Source organism: Eptatretus burgeri, chromosome 6 (assembly GCF_056783735.1).
Source record: "Eptatretus burgeri isolate ZD-2024b chromosome 6, Ebu_testis_v1, whole genome shotgun sequence".
In the NCBI taxonomy this organism is placed as follows: Eukaryota; Metazoa; Chordata; class Myxini; order Myxiniformes; family Myxinidae; genus Eptatretus; species Eptatretus burgeri.
The window spans coordinates 35,962,912-35,981,314 of record NC_140966.1 but is presented as its reverse complement, the minus strand read 5'-3'; the positions used below and the strand labels follow the sequence as shown (position 1 = coordinate 35,981,314).

Below are 18,403 nucleotides of genomic sequence, written 5' to 3'. Positions count from 1 at the left end.
AAAGTGAGAGGATGCCGGAGGAGTGGAGATTAAGTGTACTGATTCCGATTTTCAAGAATAAGGGTGATGTGCAGAGCTGTGGAAATTACAGAGGATAAAAGTTGTTAAGCCACACCATGAAGTTGTGGGAAAGAGTAGTGGAAGCTCGGTTGAGAGGAGAGGTGACGATCTGTGAGCAGCAATATGGGTTTATGCCAGGAAAGAGCACCACTGATGCGATGTTTGCTTTGAGAATGGTGATGGAGAAGTATATGGAAGGCCAGAAAGAGTTACATTGTGTGTTTGTGGATTTAGAGAAAGCTTATGATAGGGTGCCAAGAGAGGAGTTGTGGTATTGTATGAGGAAGTCGGGAGTGGTGGAGAAGTATGTGAGGATCGTGCAGGATATGTATGAGGACAGTGTGACAGCGGTGAGGTGTGCGGTAGGAATGACGGACCGGTTTAAGGTTAAAGTGGGATTGCACCAAGGATCGACTCTGAGCCCTTTCCCTGTTTGCAATGGTGATGGACAGGTTGACGGACGAGATCAGACTGGAGTTCTATGGACCATGATGTTCGCGGATGACATCATGATCTGTAGGGAGAGTAGGGAGCAGGCTGAATCGAGCCTTGAGAGGTGGAGGTACGCACTGGAGAGAAGGGGAATGTTAGTCAGTAGGAGTAAGACGGAGTACATGTGCGTAAATGAGAGGGAGGGTGGTGGTATGGTGCAGTTGCAAGGAGTTGAGGTGGGGAAGGTGGATTGGTTTAAATACTTGGGATCAACTGTCCAAAGTAACGGAGAGTGTGGGAGAGAAGTGAAAAAGAGAGTGCAGGCAGGATGGAGTGGGTGGAGAAGAGTTGCAGGAGTGATTTGTGACAGAAGGGTAGCTGCAAGAGTGAAGGGGAAAGTATACAAGACGGTAGTGAGACCAGCTATGTTGTATGGTTTGGAGGCGGTGGCACTAACAAAAAGACAGGAAGCGGAGCTGGAGGTGGCAGAGTTAAAGATGCTGCGATTCTCGTTGGGGGTGACGAGGATGGACAGGATAAGAAATGAGTGTATTAGAGGGACAGCGCAGGTAGGACGGTTTGGAGACAAAGTGAGAGAGGCGAGATTGAGATGGTTTGGACATGTGCACAGGAGGGAAACGGAGTATATCGGGAGAAGGATGTTGAAGATGGAGCCGCCAGGCAGGAGGAGAAGAGGAAGGCCAAAGAAGAGGTTCATGGATGCGGTGAGGGCGGACATGCGGGTGGTTGGAGTGTCAATGGAAGATGTGGAGGATAGAGCAAAATGGAGACAGTTGGTCCGCTGTGGCGACCCCTAGCGGGAGCAAGCCGAAAGAGGAAGAAGAAGATATATATATATATATATATATATATATATACATATATATTTTTGTATATCCCACTGATCAAGAGAATTTTTTTATCCACAACTCAACATCATTTTGCTGTGTAGTTGAATAGTACATTAGCATTACCACAATGTTGGTGTTATTGCCAAAGATCACAACACGTCCAGAACCTAATTGCTGTGCACTGAATATGGCAAGTAGTATGATCTATCACATTCTTCTTGGCTTGATGCTAGACCGCGAACATCTATGATGCCAGTTGAAGTGACACATATGCTTTTTTTGTTCTCTCATCCACAAATCCATCGTGATGACTTTTTGGCTCTCTGCCCTCTCCCCAGTACAGCGCAGGAAATCTTGGAGCTTTTTGATGGTGGCATTATGTTTGACAAATGACGAAGTTGCCGGTGGCATTATGTTTTTGGGTTCCTATGTCCATCTGTTGATGCTAAATTTCTCTGTTTTTTCTGCAATTGCTTATCAGATTGACAAGACATTTTCACCAGAGGTGCAGTCAACTCATGTAGAATATTTTTATGATAAATATGATGTCATAGGTCATGTGATGTGGCAACCATGTTGGAAAAAAGGAAAAGCTTTGGACGTCTGTATCTCCAAAATCGCTCCATATAAAAAACTGAAACTTCGCACATGTGAAGTACTGCCCATGGGAAACAAGTGTGATTTTTTTTTGATGATGATATAGGTGGCTTTGTTCGGACGTCATAATTGCATACTTCAAATGCTTTATCTGATCAGTGTGAAAATTTTTGAGGGTCATCAAGGACTAAATTGCATAGGGGAAAAAAAAACATGGACTTCATCGGTCACGTGGTTATGCAGTCAGTTCTATTGTTTTTAACATAACAACCTTCAAAAATCTTCTTCTCCGAAACGGCTGAACCAGATCGAGACGAAACTTTACAGGTATGATCGCTGATCCATGAGGAATAAAAGGTTCACACATATGATGTCATAGGTCACATGGTTTGGCAGCTATGATTTTTTTTGAACAATAAAAAAAAATAGTGAAGGAAAGAAATATCTTCTTCTCTAAAATGGCTTGACAGATTGAGGGGAAACTTCACTCATATGTTCCCCAAGCCTTGGGGATACCAAGGTGTTCACAAATAATTAGTAGGTCACATGGTCTGGCAACCATATTGGTTTGAACAGGTCAGGTCAGGTATGGGAGCAGTGCGACGCTGCATCCACTTTCCGCTGGTACACCAAGTGCCTCTGTCTGGCCATCCCCCAGGCAGATGCCTGGCCCATCCCCATCTCCTTGAGATGCTGATAAACCTGTTGCAACCATGCGGCACGTGGACAGCCCATTGGCCTCCTCCACTCACGAGGCTCCATCGGTGAGAGAATCTGGTGAGCAGGATCAGCGTCAAGAAAACGAGCCACATGTCCATACAGCCCCAGCTGACGCTCACAGACTATGCAGGTAACAAATCTCATTTGAGTCTCTCTCAGTAACCGCTCGTTGGACACAAAGTCCGACCAGCGATAGCCAAGGATTCTCCGAAGAAACCTGGTACCAAAGGAATTAAGTGTCCATCTCAGATCCCTGGTCAGAGTCCAAGTCTCACATCCATAGAGCAAGACTGGATGCACCAAGGACTTGAAGACTTGGACTTTCGGCCTCCCGCACAGGTACCGGCAGCACCATACCCCATGATCTAGTGCATCCATGACTCCCCAGGCCTCACCCAGAAGTCTGTTGACCTCTGGCTCACAGCCAGCAGAGATATGAATATCACTGCCAAGGTAAGTGAATCTCTCCGTGACCTCAACATCCTCGCCACAAACAGGTACAGACAGTATAGCAGCATCCAAGATGTCATTGAAAGCCTGGATCTTAGTTTTAACCTCGGAAACCCGTTATCCCAGCGGCTCCGACTCCTCATTCAGCACCTCGAGGGCCCCCAAAAGGATATCTCCAGTCTTCGCAAAGATGACTGCATCAATTGCGAAATCAAGGTCAGAGAACTTGACATTCCCAAACCATGCACCACAGCTTGATCTCTCCGACATCCTCCCCAGAATCCAGTCCATACAAGTGCTGAAAAGTGTGTGGGCCAGTACACACCCCTGACGAACTCCAGTAACAACTGGAAGTAAATCAGAGATTATATCATCACATCTCACAGCACTCTCAGTATCAGCGTATAGGTCAGACATCAGATTGATCAGTTTTGGTGGCATCCCACAAAGACCAAGAATCCTCCAGAGGGCATCCCGATTCATTGAATCAAACACTTTACATAGATCAACATAGGCTGCAAGCAGCCCCCCCCCCCCCTTCACGATTGATGATGTAGCCACAAAATTTGGCACTGTCCTGAGTGAAGTTAAATTTCTCTGGGTTAAATGTGATGCCATGTTCATGACATCGAAAAAGTACATTCCGCACCTGTTGAACATACTCTTTGCACGTTGGTCCATATGTTCGCACATCATTGACAACCATGACCATATTTTGGATTCCATCAAGAGCGATGTCACTTCTGTGACAATATTCTTTCCCACCCGCATTGAGGCCCATTGGAGCTCGTAAGTATTTGAACCGACCCCACGGTTTCAGGAACATGGTGAGGATATGGCTGTCCTCGTCCAGAGGATTTGCTGGTATCCTTTACTCGCGCCATACACAGTCTAGAAATGGGCGTTCTTCACACGTGAGGCTGCCTCAGCAGATCTGATGAGGTTCAACATACGGAAATCCACGCACAGGTAATTGTGACCATTAGGTTTCAGAGTCACCACAAGTGGGTGGCACCAATCCGATGATTCACTTCCCATCGGAAAAATGATACCCTTGTTCACCATGTCATTGAGTTCTGATTTAACCTGATACCACTAAACCAGTGGGAGTGGGCATGCCTTCCGCAGCTGGAAAGGTACTGCATAATCCTTCAGGTTAATATGCATAACACCACGCTTCACAGGTCGGATGCTATCATCCATGGTAAAAACGTCTCCGAATTCGGCTATCAGATGATCATGAACCTGCGATCATTGTTGCCGAGTATGTTCTTCACCTAAATCCCACATGATGGAGTTCATTGGTGACATGGTGTGTGAGCCATTATCGGATTGGCCAACTGTGCAATGTTGTACAGGCTTTGTTTTCATGTAACCCACTTCATCGAATGGTCTACCATAGTTGCACCACACTAAGTCGTTCAACAAAAAGAATGCCAGACTGGGTATTCGGACCCCATCACGGATAAAAACGTGAAGAGTACCCATGCACTTCATTGAAGCAGCATTGGCGTTCACCACTCGTAGATCGTCGCCATCATGCAAGTTATCTGGATGCATGCCAAGTTGTTGCAGGTGTGCAGGACCGATGATAGTTTCCTCAGCCCCAGTGTCCAGAAGTGCCTCCAGGGTACCAATATAATCACCCTCAAAGTTATCAATGTCTATGCAAATCCGTGGTGAATGTTGCTTCCTCTGCAATGTGTAGAACACATCAGCGATCAAGACAATCCCCCATGCAGGTGGGGGTTGCTTGTCAGTGCGCTGTCTAGCCTTCCATTCAGGCTTGCAACTTTGGATTTTTGACATACACGATTGAGGTGACCCATGGTGCCGCACTTCTGGCACTTCTTATCATGAGCCGGGCAGCTCTTCGAGTGACTGTGAGCATCGCACCCGCAATTTCCACATTTAGTGGTCTTGGGTCGGGACTGACTGCGACGACAAGATGGTCGACAAGAGTTCTTAGTGATGACAGCTCGGGACTAACGTCCAGACATCATATTATCAGCCTTCCTGCTGGCTTCCTCGCTGCGGCAGATGTCCACAGTACAGAGACATGACAGAAGTAATTAGACACCATGATTTCAAAACAATTTATTTGTTTAACATTTGAATAACATTTGATCCATTTTAATACATACACGAGTATTTTGTAGACTTGCTATTTGCAAATTTCAATGCTTTTACTCTTTCAGGCATCGAACTAACGAGTTCCGAAATTTTCTCTTGTGGGATTTCTGCCCAAGCTTCTCGCAAAAGGTTCAGCAATTTTACCCATGATGTTGGTTTCCTGGACTTTTTCCACGCAGCTCGATCCAATATGGCCCAGAGGTGTTCAATGGGATGCATGTCAGGAGACTGATTTGGCCATGGAAGTCGCTTGATCCCATTTCTGTCCTGCCATTATTTGGTCTTTTTTGCAGTGTGGCATGGAGCTCCATCTTCCATGAACGGTGTTGTTTTTGACCATCTGACCAGTGGAGAAGACAGAGAGACATCCATGTTCAAGGGCAGAAATGTATATCGTGGAGTTGATGTTGCCAACACACTCCACAAGCTGTGACTGACCAGCGCTCCAGATTGCTCCCCACACCATCACTGAAAAACCACTGTGTTTGACAGTTGGCTGCAACTGGTTCAAAGGGAACACTTGATTGGGAAGTCTCCAGACCCATACACATCAACTGTCAGAAAATTGAGCAAATTGGGACTCATCTGAAAAAAAATGAGAGTTTGCCAAACCTCCAAGGGTCTGGTGGCCATTTCGTCAGCACACTTCTTTCTCCTTTGAATGTTGGCTGGTCTAAGAAGAGGTTTTCTCTGAGCTGCTCTCTCATAGTAGCCCAGTTGATGAAGGGAGCGCACGGCAGTTTTTGAGCTAACTTGGACCTCCTCTGCAACATCTGCCCCCTTGCAACGGGGAGTTTTCTCAATGTACCGCTTGACAGCTCGAAGACACCTTTCTGAGGGCCCAGGTCAACCAGAACAGGAAGCTGTGGATTCCTTGCCTTCGCCAGTGAATTGCACAATCACCTGGTTGACCGTAGAAAGTGGAATGCCAAGGTTCTGAGCTATCTGACGCTGGCTGACGCCACCTTCCGATTTGCCAACAATTCATCCTCTTTGAAAATCGCAAAGGTCATGTGCTCCCTGGGTTTGAGGCATAGTTAATTGTCGTACATGACCCAGGAACTCGTTTCTGCAAATAAATAGTTGAATAGTCAGACAAATCACTGAGTAAAACTTGCTTTATACAGATGAAATGAATAAATTTAAGGTGTCTATTTACTTCTGTCATGTCTCTGTATGTTGTGTGAGATCTCTCTCAGCCGTTAATAGTACAGTCAAAATGTCAGATGACCTCCCCCAAATTGCAACAAAAGCAAACTCAACAGATTTTGATTCCTGGATATGTCCTCAGTGACAGAAAAAAGTCCTAAGGGATGCTCCGGGGGAGAAAGTCCTGAAATCATGGAAATCCAATATGGCCGCCACCCGGCTTCCGGGAAAATGAGAAAATTGTAAAGATTGATATTTTAATATGTAAATATATTTTTTTCCACATTCTAATTGTTTCTAGTTATGGTCAGTGTATTGATATACAAGAATAATTATAAAAACGTGAAATGTATTGAGGGTAAAATAAAAATTATAGCTTTTTTGTCCAAAAATGTAAATTTTTTGTCCTGAAAAAAAAAATTTACCTGATACTGATTTTGGCTCCTGGACCAAAAAAAATAAGAAATGTTGAAGACACAAGATGAAATCAAGTCTATGGCAATACAATATAACTATGTAAATCATTGAAACATGACAAAATTCACAATTCCACTCAGGGCAATCACATCTGCCTGATGAAGGTTTTGAAATGAAAATGAAAATTCGCATTAAACTCAGAAACTACATCCATTATAAACTTACTATACATGTTGAGAAAAATCAAGCGTATTAAAGTTATAACTCGACAATGTCGTCATCATCCTCATCATTGTCACATGGAGTGTTTGTGCAGCCAGAGCCCCTGCAGTTTCCACAAGCTGGAGTGCAGTCAATGTTGTGCTTCTTGCATGTGCATTTCATGGTGCTACATTCAGCCTGGCAGTTGCACCTAATGACACGTAACATCTTTTCAGGAGCTGGAGCTATTGATGTCTGAAGTGGCACAAAACCCTCATCACACTTCTGCCAACCCCAGTCTGTCGGAAGAAGTTCATCTGCACATCCCTTCCATTCTTGGACTTGCAGATACACGCGCAGGCTGTGATAATTTGTTGCTTCTGATGTTGGTGGTAACGTCTGTGGTTGCACGTGAGAGAAGCTCGAAGCCACCTTGTCCTAGTACCGCTGATACCGGAGGGTGTCCAGGGTGTCAGTTGACTTTCCGTTGTAGATTATCACCAATGTTTTTTTCTCCTGCATCTGCCACATCACATATGGAAGCTGGATATGTATCAAAAACCTTGGTCTGCTCACGGAATGTGTTGTTTGCTTTGAACTTTTTGAGGGAAGCTCCCTTTCCTATCCCATGAAGACGAGATGTCGTGTCGCACCCAAGAACTGCATGTAGAAACAGTATGTGCTTGCATATATTTTTACCAATCATTTTTTTTTGTAGCCTTGATGTTCCAGATGCGAGGCTTCTTCGTGTTCTTCTTTGGCTTGGGACAAAAGAAGAGGTCATGGGATTCTAAGCTTGCATGGTAGCATAGGAGGACGAGGAGGTCTGTATCATCACCAACTAACACAGTGTTGGTGACAGTAGCAGACTGCACGGCCTTCAGTACAACCAGGAGATCAGCATCCCCTGAGGCATGGTGTGTCTCACAGTTCTTCTTCCGAAGCTCTTCACTCAACATAAAAATGAATCGCTGTTTATTTTGCCTATTGGCAAGAAACTGTTCCTTCTTCATTGTGAGATGCATGTCAGCTGTAAATGTCACAGTAGTGCCAGCATTCCCTTTAGACCGTCTCTGGTGTGTCATGTCCTTCGTGTTGGTACTCTCATAACCATCAACCACGACTATGGCATCTCCGTACTTCTTCGTTACATAATCAGTGTACTGGTGGCATATGTCTCTGTATGTAGATCCACGAGACCATGGAATGCGTTTAACAGGTGCCCCACCATCCAAAACATACTGTTGCATATCATTGGGGATATCGGCTGGGACATCGGATCCAAGAAGATCCCAGATGACATCAGCAAAGACTGGCTTGTGTGTTTCTCGGAGCTGAAGAGAGGAATCAAAGAGGGCTGGTGGATAGCTGCACAGTTCATATTTGAAGGCTGACTCCAGTTCTTCTGCTGTCTGTGCAACAGTGATCAGTCTCTGGAAGAGGAGTTGTGGGTCAACCTGGATTTGCTCTCCATCAATCTTGACAGATGACTTCATGCCGAGGGTGACAACTTGTTCTTTCCTCTTAAATGTGTACTTGGCAGGTGTTTTCGCATCCATAGATTTCAATATTTTGGCTCCTACAGCATGTGCTGTATCGACGTTGACGGTGGGGTGTGCATGAACTCCAGTGGCGATGTTCCTCAGACGTGGATCACTACTGAACGGATTCAATTCCTGTAAATACTGAAGAGCTGATAGTGTGTCCTTCCAGTCACGAGATTGTCTTGCCTTGGTCATGTCCTTCTTCTGCTCTCCAGTGTTGTCGTTCACACCTGTGAGCTCCTGCATTGCCTGGTTTATTTCTGCACAGGCAGGCATTGATAGTAGCCATTCCAGCCATTGTTGCTCTGTCATTCCTCGCCCTCGTGTGAGCCCCCCGCTGGTCTTCAAACTTCTCATCAGAACTTGTTCGATAATCAGGTCAGATGAAAGACCTGCCCACAGGCGATCACTTCATCGAACCACATGGAACCCCTCATCAAAACGTTGTTGGACATTGGGATGTTGAGGTTTGAGGTTGGACATCTGCTGCAGATACACCCTCGCAGATTTGGCATACAGGTTGTGGCCTGGGGCTGCCAGGTAAGGCAGCATTTCCTGGATGGCCTGTAGATGTAGTGCCCAGTTTCCAGTGCGCTCTGCCCGGATGTATTTGCGTAGAATGTCTAGCATGTCCATATACTGAACCCAGAGCGCTGAAGTTCTAGAAGATATCTTTGCAGACTCGGCATGCTTCTGAAGGTGGTCTTTGATTCGTTTCAAGACGTCAGACTTGCATATTTCTTCCACAGACTGGGGTTGGCAGAAGTGTGACGAGGGTTTTGTGTCACTTCAGACATCAACAGCTCCAGCTCCTGAAAAGATGTTACGTGTCATTAGGTGCAACTGCCAGGCTGAATGTAGTACCATGAGATGCACATGCAAGAAGCACAACATTGAGTGCACTCCAGCTTGTGGAAACTGCAGGGGCTCTGGCTGCACAAACACTCCATGTGACAATGATGAGGATGATGACGACATTGTCGAGTTATAACTTTAATACGCTTGATTTTTCTCAACATGTATAGTAAGTTTATAATGGATGTAGTTTCTGAGTTTAATGTGAATTTTCATTTTCATTTCGAAACCTTCGTCAGACAGATGTGATTGCCCGAGTGGAATTGTGAATTTTGTCATGTTTCAATGATTTACATAATTATATTGTATTGCCATAGACTTGATTTCATCTTGTGTCTTCAACGTTTCTTTTTTTTTTGCCCCGGAGCCAAAATCAGTATCAGGTAAATTTTTTTTTTCGGGACAAAAAATTGACATTTTTGGACAAAAAAAGCTATAATTTTTTATTTTACCCTCAATACATTTCACGTTTTTATAATTATTCTTGTATATTAATATACTGACCATATCTAGAAACAATTAGAATGCAGAAAAACATATATTTACAATTTTCTCATTTTCCCCGAAGCCGGGTGGCGGCCATATTGGATTTCCATGATTTCAGGACTTTCCCCCCGGAGGATCCCTTCGGACTTTTTCTGTCACTGAGGACATATCCAGGAATCAAAATCTGTTGAGTTTGCTTTTGTTGCAATTTGTGGGAGGTTGACCAAATATTTCTGCTAAAATGCCTGTACTATAAGCTGACGACGCACCTCTGAATCAGATGTGATGGTGATGATCCAAATAACAAACTGTTGTTCGACAGTCATGGATGAGAGATCATAATTGGCAGCAATTTCCTTTAGTGCACAATAAACTGAATCGAAGGTTTCTCCATCCCCCTGATGCTGCTCATGAAAATGGTGAGTGCATTCTTGACAGAAAGCATGTCCGATGTGAAATCGATATCAATGGCATTCTTGAGGACTGACCTCATGCCCAGTATCAGACAGTTCCCGAGAGTTGCTAAGGCCTAGGTCACATTTGCTCTACGGCGAGGATACGGCGGCCGTACGCCTTCTGAATTGACAAACGTGCGGCGGCCGCAGAGAAACTGAGGTGGCCTCAGGGAGGCCCTACGCCATTTGGCTATATTTTACAGGCCGTAGGGGCGCTGTGGAATTATAGCGCAGAGTTATAACTTTTTTTCATTTCTATGTTCGCCGTAGCAATTCGACAAGCCAAGCTATGACGTAGATGTGTTCCACGTCGACCGTGCGTAAGGCGTATGGTGGGCCTGCGTTATTTGTGCGGCTGCCATAAGCTCTTCTCAATGAAAAATGAATTTTCCCAACCCCCAAAAAATTACGGTGGCCGCACTATTTCCACGGTCGCCGTACGGTGGCCTTGCGGTCTGTGTGACTACCTGCGGGCAACGCAGGGTCAACGCATGGTTCCCCATATGCCCGCCGTGCACCTACGTAGGCCTCCGTGGCAGTCTGCGTCGACCGTGCGTCCACCGTGCGCTACCGCTAGAGATTGGAGTATAGGTGTTTGCCTATACTGTGGTGCCCCCAGAATCCCAATTTAATTCGTTCCAGGAGGCTGTTCAGATTGCAAAAAGTTCGGATTCCAAAAATATTTTCCCAATAAGAAATAATGGAGTGAATTAATCCATTCGTGGACCCAAAGAAAACCCACTTTCAAGACACTTTAAACTGAAATTACCCATGTTTAAGATAAAATAAGATGAGTAAATGACCTTCGGTGGCGGTGTATTGTATGTAAACTGGTACAATCACCACATCCAAAGGTCCACACAGGCTCGTGCTCCGGCCTGGATTCCGATCGCTCGCACACTCTGCGAGAGTGCTGCCCCCGGGGCAGCTCAACAAACATGATGCCCGCAGAACCACAATCACTTTCATCAAACGCATCGATCGGGCTGACGTAATCATGGATATTCCAAATTACAACTGGTTTTGCTGTGGAATTCAATCCTTAACTGACAGTCCGTCACACCACGTGATCGGATTGCTTTTTTTGTTATTAATTAAAACACAAGATGATTAAAAAAACAAACATCACAAATGAAAGTGAAACACGAGGTAAGGCCTAAGTCACTTTTCGCTCGGCCGCCGGAGGGTCGACAAAATGTATGGGCACGAGCAATTATAAAGTGGCGCAGTATTTCCATGGTCGCAACAATGTAGCAGTCACATATGTTTTTAGCAGCGTCTTGCGTAGCGAACGCTGCTCATAGAGAGCTCGGCGTTGTCGTTGTCGTCGTTCTTCTTCTTCTTCTTCTTCTTCTTCTTCTTCTTCTTCTTCTTCTTCTTCTGAAGACAAAACCTTAATCTCTCGGACTCGGCTCTTGGACATACAATATCCGGATCGCTTTAAATACTGAGCACATGTACACATCCTCACATAGACGGTGCCTTTTGAGAGTGTCTATCATGAACTTTTAAATATATTCTCACATTTGCTTTAAAGTTTCGAAAAGTTGACGTTACTATTTAAAGATTATTCCATTTATCGTCTTGTAATTCCGTAAATACATTATATATTTCGTAAATACACGATATATCGTAAATACGGAAATACATTATGATGGGTTTCGCTATTGGCTTAATGAAGGCACGTGACGAAATATCGGAAGTTGTTGTTTTTAAAAAAAAAAAATTGAATTTTTTTTTTTTAGCCGACAAAACCTTTAGGTTTTGGACGCTGCTCTTGGACACATTTGTCCTTGTTATTTTTCGGGTAGCTGCACGACGTATTTATAAATTGTGGAGACCGAAAACATGGGTGTGCTGTGCGGTCTTTGATTTGATGTCGCACGGTGACCTAAGGGCGTTCCTGCGGCGGCCATAGAATTTTGAAGGCAGACGCAAGATGCCCGCAAGGCGACCGCAGGTGGACCCTAAGCTGAATGTGCGGCCAGACGGACCGTAACGAATGGGTTAATTATTATTTTTTTTTAACCAGTTCTTTTGTTTCGGCTTGTTGAATTTCTACGGCGAACGTAGAAATGAAAAAAAGTTATAACTCCGCGTTATAATTCCACGGCGACCTTACGACCTGTAAAATATAGCCATATGCCGCAGGGCCACCCTGAGGCCACCTCAGTTTCTCTGCGGCCGCCGCACATTTGTCAATTCAGAGGGCGTACGGCCACTGTATCCTCGCCGTAGAGCAAATGTGACTGAGGCCTAAAGTATCGATCAACACACGAGAGATGCTTTCACGAGGACTTCCACCGACGAACTGAATGAACAAAGCGCGAAGATGCGGCTCGAACAGGTGGGGGAGACACGTGAACAAATATGAACGCCACGTTGTGTTCGGTTTTTTAAAATGTATTAGGTTTTTAGGGCAAAATTTTCTCGAAAAAATTGTTTGGATTCCAATTTGTTCAAACAATGGGGCGTTCGGATTCTGGGGGCACCACGGTATATTATAGTTATAGTATATTCAGTTATATATACTGGTATATTTTTATTTCAGTAAAAAAAAAGAATTGGTATATATACCCACTCGTTACTGTCCGTCTGGCCGCATGTTCGCCTTAGGGCCCCCCTGCGGTCGCCTTGCGGGCACCTTGCATCTGCCTTCAAAATTCTATGGCCACCGCAGCGATGCCCTAAGGTCACCGTGCAACATCAAATCAAAGACCGTACTGCACCCCCATGTTTTCGGTCTCCACAATTTATAAATACGCCGTGCGGCTACCTGAAAAATAAAAACATATGTGACTGCTACATTGTGTGACTGTGGAAATACTGCGGCCGCCGTATAATTGCAAGTGGCCGCAGATTTTGGAGACCCCACGGCCGCCGTGGCAAATGTGACCTAGGCCTAACTGCTCATGACCTCGCATGCGATCAAAACGTGTGATGCAGTCGTAATCATCCCATTGTTCTCTCCATGCCTTGAAATCTTGTAAGGTCATAGACTCGGATAAGACTGGTGGTTGGTTAACTGAGAATTTCGGAGCAGATATTTCATTGGTGTTTTCATGATTCAGAATGCCATCATCACCAACGTTGACATCAGTGGTGGGTGGGTGTCCCACTATGGCCTCACGTAACAGTTTTATTTCCTGCATGTGTCTTTTGTTGATCAGCCAAGGCCTCTTGTTGGCCATGCAGCAGCATGCCATGCTGAACTATCATTTCCTTCATAATAACCACCAACGAGGTCATGTCTTCAGAAGACTCTGCAGCTTTCTCTTTGTGAGGCATGTCTGTGTGTTAAGCGTACTCACTTGGAAGTGAAACAGACACGAACATGAGAAATACCCTTCCAGCTGACGATGAATGGGAAATCGAAACGCATTCCGCTGCCATCTGCCGTTATCAGCTTGGATTGGGACTGACGATCATGCCCAGAGCTGCGTAGAATGTTACTTTTGCCGACTACGCCATGATAAAGGTTCAAGAAGTCAGAAATAAATGTACAAGTTTATTCAAACAACACTATAACCAAACATGCAGGCCTGAGGCTGCAGGCCATGACTGAGCACATTGACTCCTCCTTTCCGGAAACGGAAATGGGTGCATAATACAACATGCCTAATACCAAGGAGTTTTTACAATATCCAACATGATCTTGCTTTAAACCAAAATCATTTTTAATGCAAGTTGTAGTTGGAAGTGAAATAACCGAGTTCATCATGGGGGTGGGGGGAGCCCTGTGTGGAAATACTTTGAAAAATTACCATGTGTCATTGATATGTACATCATATATGAATACATAATGGACCATTGGAACATTGGACCATTGTGTATTTTTGGAACCTGCATAAAAAATTAATTATTTGTTATTATTAAAAAAAAAAAAAAAAATATATATATATATATATATATATATATATATATATATATATATATATATATATATATATATATATATATATATATATATATCGATGTCCCGGTATGATCCACTTGTATATCGATATCGAAAAAAATATCGATGGAGCCTACCGAATGCCAAAGGTTCCACTTGATGAGGCCAAAGGTTCCATGCTGTGCGACAGAAGGTTCCACCTGGCTGGATCGATGTCAGCAGGTCCGGATCAATTTTCGATGTTCACAGGCCTGGATTGATGTTCAATGTCTGCAGGTCTGGATCGATGTTTGAATGCATGGGTGCTCTGGCTTGTACAAATACGAATGGAACGAAATTAGTTTGCTCATAACACATTATCTAACTTGTTTCATGAATACACAATGTCATATACTTGTAAACAGAGAGAAAAAAGTTATATACTGAGAGCAGCCATCTGACATGCACCTTGTAAGAAATCGATGAACATTCTACATTCCGGCATTGTGCCCAAAATAAGGGAGTAAGGTTGAATTCTTATTAATACTTGTGTGAATATTGGATCTCTTTCGAAACATGTACATATGGTGTGATAGGTGGTTGAATGGGGATGATTTTGATTTTTGGAGCAATGATATTAAGTGAGTATTGATAAGGTCATTTTTATGTGATGCTAATGTTTAAACCCAAAGAGATTTTCTTGAAAAAATTTCATTATTGTGTCTCTCATTCAAATAAAATATCATTTATATGTTGCCTTTTGTTTCTGTTATGCAATGTGCCTCATCATTCTGGTCATTTTGATACCAAATTTTGATTGGTAGCAATATTTTTGTTTAATATCGCTGAATCGGCTTTCGGAAACCTTTCAGAAAGTATGAGATAGTCAAATGCAAATGAAACACATATATAAGTGTAAACACAATTTTCACAGTGAGGTACACTGATCTCAGAACGTTGCCCTTTGAAATATTGTTTGGGAAGGTCTGAAGATTGAAAAAAACATGAGGAAACCAAATACTGTCAGACCCCGACATTTGCAGTTCCTCTATTCGCACACCCCGCACATTTTCAGTTCATAAAATGTGACCTGCTTCTACATTTGTGGCCCTGTGCTTCGCGTATTCGCAGCTTTTTCATGTTTTCGTGGGTTTTTTTGCAGGCGTATTTGCAAGGGTTTTTTTTCGCGTTTTCACAGATGTAATGGGTGTATTCAGGGTTTTTCATGGGATTTTTCAATATCCCTTATGAATCACAAACCACCAGGAACCTATCCTCATTTTTCCCATTGAAACAATGCTCTGACATTCACGGATTTGACATTTGCGGCATTTTTCAAGAACGTATCCCCCACAAATATTGGGGTCTGACAGTACAGCATGAGGAGTCCACAACTTCCAAAATATTGTGTGTGCTCCCTGATGAAGAATATATTGAATAACCTATGAGATAGTCAAATACAGATGAAACACATGCATTGTTAAAACAGTTAAACTATTAGTTTCATTGTTAGTTCCTGAAAGATGAAGGCCAGGACATAATTTGATGCTTCTGTAACACCACTTTGAGCAATAGATAGAGAACAGGCTGACTCTTTTTCGTCACAGACAATTTGTCCCAATCTTGTCTCTCACTCTTGTGTGGAGTAAACATTCATCACAAAATAACTGATAACCAATAAAAAAAATAGGGGCAATATCCCTGGGCATTCATCTGGTAGAATAATGCTACTGAGGATGAAGTCAACATGGGACGGAATCGGGAAAATGTATCAATGAACCAATGTTATGGGCACTATTTTTTTTAATGTTCTGAACAAACTTTGGTACATCATGGGTGATGAAGGTTGTGGTTAAGTTTCATCGGAATTATGTGTGTAGTTTCTGAGAAGAAAGAAAATATGCCAATTTTGGGGGACAACCCCACCTATCCCAGTAGACCACAGAAGACCACAATTATTTTTTAATGCCATTGTCAGTTAAAAGCTTGATGTTGTGGTATTTGTGAATAAGCATTAGTAAATGCCTGTGCATGAACTCGTAAAATTGATGGCTACATGTTATAAGTTTGCTGTAGCACACATCAGTAAATTGTAGTATAAACTGCTTGATATAATGATCTAATTTAGTCTGTAGAGGGCAGTATTGAGCTGCAAGCTTCCTGGTGAGATTCGTAAAGGTGCTGGAACATTCTCAGACAAAACTTCCAGGATGGATGAGAATTGCTTTTGCTGGAAGGCACGGGATTGTTCTGTGTTACTATATAAACCGGGAGAGGGAGGTGTAGCGAGTTACGACATGTGACGAGACATGTGTATCCATCGTCCCGGTGCTAGATTTTACTCTGATGAGTGAATGAGGTGTTAATGTCCAGAGCGGTTGTTAACGTGTGGAGCCAATATTTACCAGGTTGATTAAAACTCAATAAGACTGTGTATCGGGAAAGAATTCCTTTGAGCTCTTCAATCATCTTTCACGGGTCAGCATACAAGAGGGAACAATGTGACAAGACTCAATCGTTCAACAGCCCAGTGGATGAGGTGAACACACGTGAGTTGAGCCGGGAAGATGTGGACACTGGGCCGAGTCAACTAAGCAAAGTAATCGGAATCGGAGTTGGACATTGCATTGTATGTAATGGTGAAATTCCTCATTTGACTCTGTATCTGTTTATTTGAAATACAAGTTTCAAAAATGTAACGCTGTTGATGTGATCACTGCAACACCACTCAGAAGTCACAGACCCCAATGACAAAGATCCAATTGATTGGTAGCCGATCAGTACAATTGTTCATACGAGTGAAGTGTAAACCTTGGATTGCAGTCATTAGAGAACGGGCTGGGTTCGGCACCGTGAACAACATATGTACACTAAGTGGAAGGAAATCCCAAGGGGCAAATACCCCCGACATTTTGGCGAACGTGACAGGATCTGTCAGTGGTAAAAGTCTTTAGTGTCACAGAAACGACAGACAGGGAAGAGTATGCATAAGCCATGGTACTGCAGTTGTGATCTGAGTTCAAATTGACCACTCATCAATCTGCCATGGAGTTTGACAAGTGGATTGAGCGAGGCGAGTGGCTTTGACTGAAAGGAGAGACACAAATGGCGTTTTATTATAAAATAGCAAGTGGCTGCAAAGGAAGAGAAGGCTTGTGAACGTGAGGAAAGACAAATGGAGTGTGAGGAACATGCATGCAAAGAGGTGAGGAACATGCACTCAAAGAGGAGGTGGAGTGTGGGGAACGTGCATGCAAAGAGGAGGCGGAACGTGAGGAACTTGCACGAGGAACTTTTAGCCATGTTTGATCAATCCCATCAGCAGTTTTGGAGAAGAAGTTGCAAGTGTTTACGGACTGCCGGACGGAAGACTCGCCATCCCATACGGTCCCTGGAACTACATATCATGTCAGCTAAAAATCAAGTGTGACATAATTTCTTTCATCGTATAAATCATTTATTTCATGAACTCATTAATTATTACATTAAAATGTACAAGTTTTAGAGATTTCAATATGGGTTAGTTTTTTATAGATCTGGAAATTAGTTTAAAGGTATTTTTATTATTATACATTTTGTAAGAAATTGAATTTCTAATAGCACATTGATTTCTCTACATTATTTTCCATTTGTGAAATATTTTGCATATATCTCTGCATGTAGAATGACCCTTATCTTACAATCCTATAACGCTTTCACAAGGATGCCTCACGTGTAATAAAATGTATTTTTGATGGTCATTGAACACAGGATTATCAAATGGATGGCTGGCGGAAAACCTCGCGAGGTTTATAATCTTGTGCGGAGATGACATCTGCTTCAACATTATGGCCAGCAAGGCAATCAATCATCACATTGCACAGCTGTCTACTCTTGTGGTTTTCCTCACCTTGGTAGGGAAAAGAAATATCAATATCTCCTACTATTAAATGTACTGTATAATATGTGTGTTCCAAAAGGACCCAGACAACTTTGGTTGTTAATATATTTAGAACCACAAACAATACAAGGACACCCTTTATTGTATATGATACAGAAACACATAAAGTTTTGTAAACACCATCAATTCACTTCAATGTGAGCTCCGTTTGTCATGCGCAGGACATCAAGTCTGTACACAAGTTCTTGTCATTTTCAGCTCAACATGTTTGTATCTACCAGTCTACCAGGTCTACAAAT

At 43.3% G+C, this 18,403-nt stretch overlaps 1 protein-coding gene across 3 annotated transcripts in view; it reads left to right on the top strand.

Annotated features, from left to right (window-relative positions):
- FBXO47 (F-box protein 47) overlaps window positions 1-18,403 on the top strand; it is a 180,835-nt gene that overhangs the window by 121,722 nt on the left and 40,710 nt on the right. For all 3 annotated transcript variants that reach the window (XM_085884557.1, XM_085884555.1, XM_085884556.1), the window contains one exon: window positions 17,975-18,117. In XM_085884557.1, coding sequence (XP_085740683.1) covers window positions 17,975-18,117 — 143 coding nt within the window. The remainder of the gene's footprint in view (window positions 1-17,974; window positions 18,118-18,403) is intronic.